We start from the raw sequence: 10465 nt of genomic DNA, 5'->3' as shown, positions 1-10465 counted from the left end.
ACGCGACTGGTGCATTGTGGGAGTTATAGTATTTTACGAAAAAAGGTAATACTGTTTCACGAAGAAATTAGAATAAAGTTGATATAGTTCTTTTCAAATGCAAGGAGTAAAAGTAAATAGTTGTAAGAAAAATGACTTAAGTACAATAACGACGTATCTGTACTTTCCACCACTGTCCAAAATCACAAATGAAAAGCAAAATCTTGTTGTAAGTAGTAGTACTATACATTTATTGTTGTTTGCATAATACATTCCATTTCAAGTCCAAAAACCCTGTAATTTAGATTATTTAAACAACAAATAGTTTATCAGATTACTCTTTCAGTGACAATTTAAGATCACTTGATCTGAACCACTTCAGTTCACTGGCAAAACACACACTGACTCTTTCAATCCATTATTTGTCATTGTAATTACCTTAAAACCAAGTGTAAAATAATATCTAAAAGGCTTAGAACGTTTTATTTCCACAAAAAATCTGTTGCCTTAGCCATGACATCAAATGAACAAAGTATATTTTTTGAATGTACACATGGATCAAATCAAGTGCTCTCAGTTATTTACATGAGACCACCACACAAACAGCCCCTCAGCTTTTTTTATTTTATTTTTTTTAGCTGAGTGAAGCTGTCAATAAATAATACAGAATGTGTCACTGCAGCATCTATAAACTCGTCATCCAGTCTCAGAACTCGAGGTAAACCAGTAAAAACTTTTGTGAAGCACTCCAAACGAACGGAACAAGTGAAAGAACCAAAGCAGTGATCAGTATTACAAAGAAGGAAAAAAAAAAGGCTATTTACCATCCTAGACAGACAGATGTTACATTCTTGTAGGCTTTATTTTACGACGGAGGTGTCACTCAGTCGTAAGATGGATGAGACGAGACTAGGGGACATTCGTCGCGTTTTGCTGTAAATTATGTTGAAAATACACACATGAAATTTGCAAGTAAGTTTGAAAGATGCATCTTCTATTTAAAGGTTTAATACCAAGTTTGGGAGTGTTTTGAATAAGCTCAACTGCAGGATATTCTGTGAGGGCAAAATGGTAGGTATACACTTAAGTCTCGTTATTTTTTTTTTTTCTCAAGGTACCGCAAATAAAAAATAAATTGAGCCAAGAAACAAAGAAAGTAAATTCAAAAGCAGTATTGGACAGGTAGTGGGGGAGGAAGGCAAAAAGTAGTTTAGAGCAAATAAAGGGAGGATGGAAAATAAATTGTAGGTAGAAAGAAAGGAATGAATGAAGGGAGGGAGTGACGGAGCGAGAAAGAAAGAAAAGAAAGAAAGAAATTGAAGGAAGGTGGCGTGGACCACTTTTAAAATGTATACCTACTTTTGGCCGAGCTTGTAGTACAGTGCTACCTTGACTTATGACTAATTCCTTAAATTTACTCTCATTTCAAATCAATGTTCCTCTGTGAAATGAACTGTTATTAATCCTAATTTTTAATTTTAATAAGACAACTAGCAATGTACTGCATTAAACTATTTTAAAATGTAAAATAAACTGTGATTATTTTAAGTACCGTAGTATTTGTGGTGTGTGCCTTTAAGGGGTGTGGCCTAGTGATTGACATCTCAAGGTCGAGTTGGTTAGGCTGTGTGTGAGCATCTGGGCGCGAGTCGTGGCCAACAGCAGGTGCTTGTGAGTGCGCTATTTTTGTATTTGACTATTTGTCCCATTCAATACAATACACATAAAGACAATCCGGCTGTTTTTGTCCCCATTTGACCAAATACGTCCAACGTCACATTATGCTTTAGTCTGAGGCGTGTGTGTTGGGAAAGCAGACTACTTTCAAGCCATCTAACTCTGGATTTTCATGTGAACGTCCTGGAAGCGCCCTGACAGACAAAGAAGGAAGCAGCGGTTCCCAAGATAGAAGTATTTTCCAAAGCAAGACTTTTTTTTTGCCGCCATAGGCATCTTAGACCTGGTACACACATCAGGACTTTTCAAATCTTAAACCTATGATTACTTTATCTGTGACAGAAATAAAGATACAAAAAAAAAGGTTTTTGCTGTATTGTGTGTGTGGTCTGCTCTAATAATCTCAACACACAGGGCCAACACATTAAGATTCAGATCTAAGTTTCTGTCCTACCATGGATTTCGAAATGGTGTCCTCTGGGGCAGGAATCTCGCGTGATCACACGTGATCGGACAAAAACCACTAAGATCAGACACTTCCGGATATGCGCGATGTTGCCAGAGAGGCTTGCTTTGGAAAAATGCAGCCCAATTGCATTCAACGGCCAAGGTAGGTCAAGTCAAGGTGCCACTGTATACTCATTTGGTAAGTGATCCCTCTTCCCTTTTGATTCTTCCAAAATGTGATAAATATGTCATCGGTCGCATGATTGACAATAAGAAAGTGATGGATTTGATGCTATATCACAGTCCATCGCCAGTGCCATAAATAAAGTTTCCACAACTTGGATGGAGTTGCAAATGAGCGCATATGTGGGTGACATGAATGTTGCACTGTATATTATGTGTATGTAGAAAGGAGGATTTGATGAGTGGAGGTGCGAGGGCGTGGGGGCAACACTGAAGTGGACGGCGTATACCGTATTGCATGTTTAAAAGCGGATGAAGGTGGCGTCGATCTGGCGCACGCTGGGCAGAGCCAGCATGATCTTCCGCCGGTACTGCGGGTCTTTCTGCAGGGGGTTTCTCTCCAGGTAGACCGTCTCCAGGGATTTGATGTTCTTCAGCTCGTCCAGATCCGACCAGTTGTCGATTTGGTTATCGTTCATCTGAAGGGAGTCACAGCGCTTATTTAGGATATGTGCAACTTTTTTTTGTGCCGTTTTGTTTATTAGGTGTGAGTCTTATCAGGGCTGACTTTGGTTGAGTGGTGAGGCTCGGTCGCCAGCCAATCACAAGACACATCTAAAAATTAATGAACGTAAGCTAATGATTTTCCATTGTAGTTTTTAATTTCGTTTTGATTTTTTTTTCCTTTTCAATTTAGATAGCTTAATTAGTTTTTAGAGCAGGTTTGTTAGTTATTGCTTCTTCTTTTCTTTTCTTTTTTACTTTGAAAGCTCATGTATTAAATCAAATGACAAAGATGAAAACAAAGGACATTTTTGCTATAATAATAGCGAATTTTATATACATTTTCAGTTAGCTATCGTGTTTTTCAAAACATTTTAACAAAAATGTTTTTTCAATTTTACTTTTAGTTATTTAATACATTTTTGTGAACTATAATAACTTAGCAAGCAAGCATTCACACTCACGTCGACACCTCTGGGCAATTTGGAGCCGTCTATTAAACTAACACATTTGAATCTTATCCTAGCTGACTTTGGGCTAGAGGTGATGTACATCCTGGACTGGTTGCCCGTCAATTGCAGGGCATATAAAGACAAACAACCATTCATACCAATAGACAATTTAGAGTCTTCAACTAAGGAAGCAAATCTGCAGCATTTCCCAACTGACTTGGGGAGAGAAAAGCAGGGACTCGACTGGTCACCAGCCAGTCACAGTGCACGTATAGACAAGCAAGCATTCACATCTAGGCTCAAGAGGAGGACGCAGAGGCAAAATGATGCAGCCGTTCAAAGCACAAATCTCAGAAGTGTTAAATGAAGACTTTAAATTGTCCATGCAGTGGGTATAAAATGTCTACACACCCCTGTTCAAAGACCACGTTTTTGTGATGTAAAAAATAGACACAGACAAATCATTTTAAAAGGTATCCCTGCATAAATGTGACCTATAACTTGTGAAACTCATTTAAAAAAAAAAACTTTTCGAGAGGAACAGTAAAGTTAAATTCTTGTGACTGAGAATGTGGCTGTGTTCAGCGTTAAACACACCTGCCATCATTTTAAGTGACTATGATTAACTCCAAGTAAAGTTAAGCTGTTCTAACAAGGCTTCTCCTGACATTTTTGGAGTCGTCTCTTATAGCACAAAAGCCATGGTCCGGAAAGAGAAATAAATAGCATTAAACACTTGAGTCCTACCCAGAACTCCTGCAGCTCTGTTAGATGGCTGACGTTCTCGATCTTCTTTACTCTGTTGGCTGCGATGTCCAGAGTCGTCAACTTTTTCTGATGGGAGAGAGAGTGGTGTGAGGTAATACAGAAAACACCTGGCTGCTGCTGTTAGTTGATGTGCACATCGGACAGGTTCTTGCTTGACTCACATTGTTTTCCAAGCCCTCAATGACCTCGATGCCGTTGTGGCTCAGGTAGAGCTCTCGTAGGCTGACTAGGTTCTGCAAACCCTCCATTTTAGTAATCCGATTACTCTGAATGTAAACACAAAGAAGTTGGACGATTTTTTGGGGGGGTATTTCCTATGGCATATACATTGATTAATTGGAATTAGATTTATGCGAAGTCCTTGGCAAAATGTCCCCTCTGTAAGCGGTCCCTAGGCCTAAAATGTACTGTAAGAACCACTGCTTTAATGTCAGTATGAGTACCTGAATGCTTAACACAGTCAGGCTGTGTAAACTGTCCATATTCTGCAGCTTGGTGATTTTATTGGTGCCAAGGAATAAGCTTTGCAAAGACGTGAGCGTATCCAGGTTCTCTATGACCTATGAACACAAATAAAGAATCATGACTATGACTTGATTAACACGTTTTGTAAGCGTGACGACAAGCGTACTCGAATGCGATTGGAGCCCAGCTCCAGCATTTCCAGACAGGGAAAGTGCCCCAGGTTGGCGATGTTGCCGATTTTGTTGTGAAGCAGAAAAAGTTTCTTCAGCCGCGTCAGTTGCTCCAAACCTTCCACCTTCCTCAGAACATTGAAGGAAACGTCCAGCTGCCTGTGGTTGAGCCAAAAAGACAGATGAAGAGCTTGTGGGTTTGAAAAATGCCATTTATCTGTTCCGGTAGTACGTACCATAAAAAACAAGAAGAAAAAAAGTCACATGCCACAGTATTGCACTGTATTAAAATAAACTTAACACAACAAAATAGAATATAAAGAATTATAATTATGGTTTGTGCATCATGGTTCATGCCTCAATGCTATTATTCCCATTGACATTTTGCTCCTCCTTCTGGTTTGTGTGCCTTGGCCACTAGAGGCCAGTATAATACAGTCATATAAACATGAAGAAAACAGTCACAACAAAATGAATCTTTTATACAAAGGATCGCAGTAAATAAATATTGTTATGCTGTCTAAATGTGTTACTATGGAGGACCAAAACTGCAAAAATAAATAAATTAATTAAAAAAGTTAAAATAAATCCAAAAATAAAATAAAAAATCTATAAAAAAAAATAATATAAAAATAAATATGGAAATAATACAAAAACAAGTCTATAAATAGAATTAAATATAAATCATTAAATAAAAGTGCACTGCCCTCATATGTATGTATTTCATGCTGCAGACAATGTCAGCATGAAATGTGCCATAAAATGTGATTTCAATGAGGGGGGGCTTGGGTTGAACTATTCGCTTGGTGGATCGTTTGGTTGATCGTCATGGTGCCACCAAAGCCCATCCATCCATTTTCTTAACCGCTTGTCCTCACAAGAGTCGCTGGAGCCTATCTCAGCTGGCTTCGGGCAGTAGGTACACCCTGAACTGGTTGCCAGCCAATCGCAGGGCACACAGAGACGAACAACCATCCAATCCACAATTACACCTATGGACAACTTGGAGAGTTCAATTAACCTGACATGCATGTCTTTGGAATGTGGGAGGAAACCGGAGTACCTGGAGAAAACCCACGCAAGCACGGGGAGAACATGCAAACTCCACCCAGGAAAGCCGAAGCCCGGACTCGATCTAACGTCCTCTACACTGGGAGGCGGACGTGCTAACCAGTCATCCACCGTGCCGTGCCGACCGCCACCAAAGTCATATTTTTGATATTAGACATGGCTTTGGCCTGAGCGCAAAAACAATGAATAGGCAAGAATAACTCCCCGCCCAAAAAATTGACTTAATAGCAAATTTGCAAATGCTGACCTGCAAAGATTCAGGGGTTGACTGTATATGATTAAAATCCCAACTTACTCCAACTGCGTGAGCTTGTTCAGATTCTCCAACTTGCGGATTTGATTGTCATACAAATCAAGTTCTCGCAGTGAGCTCAAACTGTCGAGATTTTCAATTTTTTTAATCAGATTCTGTCGTAAGGAAAGATTCTGTGTGGACAAAGAGAATTAAGAATTGTCAGTATGGCATTTTAAAAAAAGTTATTCTTTCATTTCTAAAATCTCAATTTGGTGATGCATAATTTTTTTACTGATCAGCAACATTTGCTGAATGTATAATAGACTTACTTTTGCTTTCTGAAGCACTTCCAGTCCTTCAATTTTTCCAATGCGACAGTGAACAAGGTCAACATCCTGTAAAAAGAAAAGAAAAGAAAAAGTAAAAAGAAGTCAGATAATGTCGTACATTGGATCATTGCATCTCCAAAACCATTATTTTTCAGAAACTTAAAAAGAGAGATTAGACTGGATATTTATTTGTAAAAATAACAAACCCAGATTCACACTTTTCACAAATGGCTAGTCACCACTATCCAATAGGCAAGATTTTTTAAATAATTTGCATATGGCCAAATACGGTCATTGGAGATGTTTGCCTGACAGAGATAATATATCAAACAGCTTCCCCTCACCTCCTCTTCCGGGTCCAAGGTGATGGTGTCCATGTCAACGGGAGACTCCTCTTTATCTAGAGGGAGTGAAATCATAACACAACATGATTCTATTAACAGAAAGGCACAAAGAGAAAAAGAGACTTTAACGTCCATCCAACCCTGGATAAGAGGCCCAGAAACATTACTAGTGATTGTTGCCCCTGATGGGGTAAACATGTTGGGATAACATACTCGAGGCGGGAGGCTGATTTGGATCCATGTCGCCATTGATGCTCTTCCTCCTGGTCTCGTCGTCGCCCGACTCCTCGGATTCTCCCCTCCGATCCACTACAAGTGGAGCACACAAAATGAAATGTAAACAAAATGTATTTATAGAGCACATATAAAAACAACAGGGTTGACTATTACTAACATACCGCACAAGTCACTTAGACTTCCTTAAAAGATGACAGATTTTACTACATTTTAAAATTCTGGTCATTTCTTACACCAAGATGGGTGACACAACAGGCCTTTTTCAAGGTACAAGAGGGTAAAAAAGTTGTGATGAATTGGGCATACAACGTCCATCTTCATCTTTACTCAGTGGCGGGTAAATTCGAGAGTCATCTGCATAAAGATGAAATGCCACGCTTTTCTTTTTTTTAAATAACAGCACTTGGGAGCAAGTAAAAAGGGCAATACAATGAACTGTCCTAGAATGTAACCCTGAGGCACTCAAGTTTCATTAAAGGTTAATTAATTTTAGTTTATTATTGCTATTAACCGCTTGCTGTTAATAAAGAATGTCAAATGGCATGTTTTGGTATGGTCATTTTGTTTCTACGATACATTTCGGATAGGGAGAGATGGGATAGGTTGGGCCTCCAACTAAAAATTCGCTTTGGTTAGGGGCAACCTAGCACAGCCTAGTAAACACTGTAATCTTTGACCGATAGCAGTGGCATAATACAAAGGAAACTCCACCCTGCCTGTTTATCGTTACAGAGGACTTGCAACAACAATCTGACCCGATTCGTTAGTGTGAGTGTACTCTCATCATTCCGTAGCAGTCTGCTTTTCAGTCCGCCGTTCACGTCGTTATATTGCCATACATACCGAGCGGTTTTAAATAGTTTGTAGAAGAACGCTAGCCACATCATTACCTCCCCGGTACGCGCAGACCTGTCACGCCAGGATCGGACATGGATTTTCGGGGACAACGTGGTCCAGGTTTGGCGTAAACCAACGACGTCAGCCAGTGAGCCTTGTTGTTAGCACGCTACCTAGCAAACGTGGGCTGGACATCTGTTATACATTCGTAAACGACACTTCGAATACACTCGCGGAGATAAGGAGTCGCGCGTCGTCATAATTGACATTCAACCGGGATGCTGGTGGAGACGGGGCGACGGCTTTTCGATATTTACTCACCTTCCATTTCTTGCGGCTCTACAACGGAGAGGGAAGCCATGTTTCCTGTAAACACTCCTGGCAACGGCTCAGCCAATCAGACGGAAGGGATGTACATACGACGGCACGTCGCAAGGTTGCGCCAGCCACACGCAAAGGACTGTACAGTGGACCCGCGCATACTCGCGGTTAGGCACCCGCGAATTCGCATATTCACAGATTTTTTTCTCCCCAGAAATGTTTTACATTTGTTTATGTTTGTATATATATTTTTGTTTTTTTTCCCCCCAGTCCCCAAATTATATCTTAATACGCATATATGTACAATCAGGATGAAATTAAATCAAATAAACATGACAAAAAACAGTAGTGAGACTCAAAACAAATGAAAATCCTTTTTATTATTTTTTTTTCTTCTTTTTTTCTCTTTTTTCTTTCAGGAGAGCTCAGTATTGTTCATTCGATTTGACATCATCATTGCTCTCCTTTTTTTTTTAAAACAAACAAACAAACAAATCAATTAAAAAAAATTAATAAATGTTTTTTTTTTAAATATATATACATATATATACATATACACATATATATATATATTTTTTTTTTGTATGTGGGTGAGTGTGTGTGTGTGTGCGTGCGTGCGTGCGAGCGTGTGTGTATTCATCAGTTCACCTAAAGCCCATTAAAAAAAATCCCATACTAATAATATAATATAATAATAAATTGCCAAATGCAGAAACATCAATGTAAGTTATCACGATGTAGTGGCTCTCGCTAACAGACAGAATTAAGTAACCGGAATTAGGTTAAAAAATTCTATATACGTAGACCATGTTTCTATAAATTTTGATATTTGGTTTTTATTTGAGGCAGATATTTTTTCCATTAAAATGTGATTTATGGGGAGGTTAGACCATTGGTCGATATTCAGAGTTTGTTTATTTTTCCAGTTAACAAGAATTGTTTTTTTAGCGATAGTAAGGGCTACAAGTGTAGATTGAAATTGTTTATGTGGTAAGTCAGTTGTTGTTAGGTCACCTAGCAAACACAAGTTTGGAGATAAAGGTATCCTACAGTCCAAAATAGCGGAAAGTTTTTCTAAGACTTTAGTCCAGAAATACATAACCGGAGTACATAACCATAAAGCATGAAAATAAGTGTCTGTAGTGTTTTGTAAAACTAGCATTTATGTCATGGTACAACTTATTTCAATACAAACGGTAGTAACACATGCATAGAGTACTGACTATGCACATATTCTATCCTCTGTGAAAAATGAAGCTTAGTTTCCTGAGTGAAACAAATGAAAATCCTAACGTAAAAGGATAAAGAGAATGATAATAATGCATCGGATTTATATAGCGCTCTTCTAGACACTCAAAGACACTTAACAATGGAAGGGATACATTATTAATGCACTCAAACATTCACACTGTGGTTAAGCTACTTAAGTAGCCACAGGTCCCTGGGGTAGGCTGACGGAAGCGTGGCTGCCAGTGTGTGCCTACAGCCCCTTTGACCACCACCAAAAATTCACACCTTCCATACACCAGTGTGAGTAGCACTGGAGGCAATGTGTGTGAAGTGCCTTGCCCAAGGACACACCAACACATGACTTGGGGAAAGCAAGGATCGAACAGCTGACCTTCTAGTTAGTTACTGAACAAGCATCTCTACACCCTGAGCCACGGCCGCCATAGAACTGTGTCCTGCCTTCTCTAAAAAAAACAACACAGATCAAAAAGTGGTTAAACAATGAAATAGAAAACATTTAATCATCCACACACTCACTGCGCTTCAGATAGCAAAAGTTTGTTTTGTTTATTAGCGTTGGTACACACAAGAACAATGAATTCACATCTGGTGCCAACAGATAAACACGAACATATTGTTTTTTATCATGAAACCCATACAACAATCTGCCATTTTATTCACCACAAGTTCCACAACCGCTTTTCTGAACCCTTCTGCCGCAGCGCTTTCCTACTTGTAGAAGAACATTTCCAACAATTTATAAGTGCGTGATAAGTTAGCATTTCAGAGTTCTGTCAATCACAGGTTAGCAGTGCTAACCAGTGTTTGACAGAACTCTGAGATTCAGTGAGTCAGTCTCAGGGGTTTGTGAGCAATCCTTTTAAAGGTACATGAAAACAAACATGAAGAAAGTCATGATTTGTCTGTTGTGGTATTTGAACTTAACACAGTGACTTTGTGTGCAACTGATGTATGCTTCAGTTTGAGCACTGATATTACTTGTAGGCATATGTTTTGAATTTAAAAAAAAAAGAATCCCATTGTATTCATGGATGCCAAGGTTGTTAAATTAAGCGAAAACTAATCAAATAACAAGCTAAAAAACATTATTATTTAACTAAATACAGTAAAATAAAAATGTAAATGCTTTAAATAAAAAACTCAAATTGCATTTTTTGCAATAGCTTTTTTTTGCAGTTTAAAACGAGCTATAATT

The 10465-nt window shown here is 38.7% G+C and overlaps 1 protein-coding gene across 2 annotated transcripts; it reads right to left on the bottom strand.

The window, feature by feature from the left end:
• Positions 1-201: 201 nt before the first annotated feature.
• Positions 202-8091, bottom strand: ppp1r7 (protein phosphatase 1, regulatory (inhibitor) subunit 7). Of its 2 annotated transcripts, none has more exons than XM_077558785.1 (10): positions 8020-8091; positions 6838-6933; positions 6625-6680; positions 6281-6346; positions 6012-6142; positions 4642-4804; positions 4454-4570; positions 4172-4276; positions 3990-4076; positions 202-2765 (listed from the first exon to the last, which is right to left on the bottom strand). In XM_077558785.1, the coding sequence occupies exons 1-10, from the start codon at positions 8057-8059 to the stop codon at positions 2589-2591; spliced, it is 1038 nt and encodes a 345-aa protein (XP_077414911.1). In that variant the 5' UTR covers positions 8060-8091; the 3' UTR covers positions 202-2588. The 2 variants fall into 2 exon arrangements, with proteins under 2 accessions (XP_077414911.1, XP_077414912.1); XM_077558786.1 differs by lacking the exon at positions 8020-8091 and adding an exon at positions 7752-7900.
• Between the last annotated feature and the right edge of the window lie 2374 nt (positions 8092-10465).

The sequence above is a fragment of the Vanacampus margaritifer genome, chromosome 2 (assembly GCF_051991255.1).
Source record: "Vanacampus margaritifer isolate UIUO_Vmar chromosome 2, RoL_Vmar_1.0, whole genome shotgun sequence".
Taxonomy (NCBI): Eukaryota; Metazoa; Chordata; class Actinopteri; order Syngnathiformes; family Syngnathidae; genus Vanacampus; species Vanacampus margaritifer.
The sequence above is the reverse complement of the archived record's forward strand: the minus strand, read 5'-3'. Positions and strand labels throughout refer to the sequence as shown.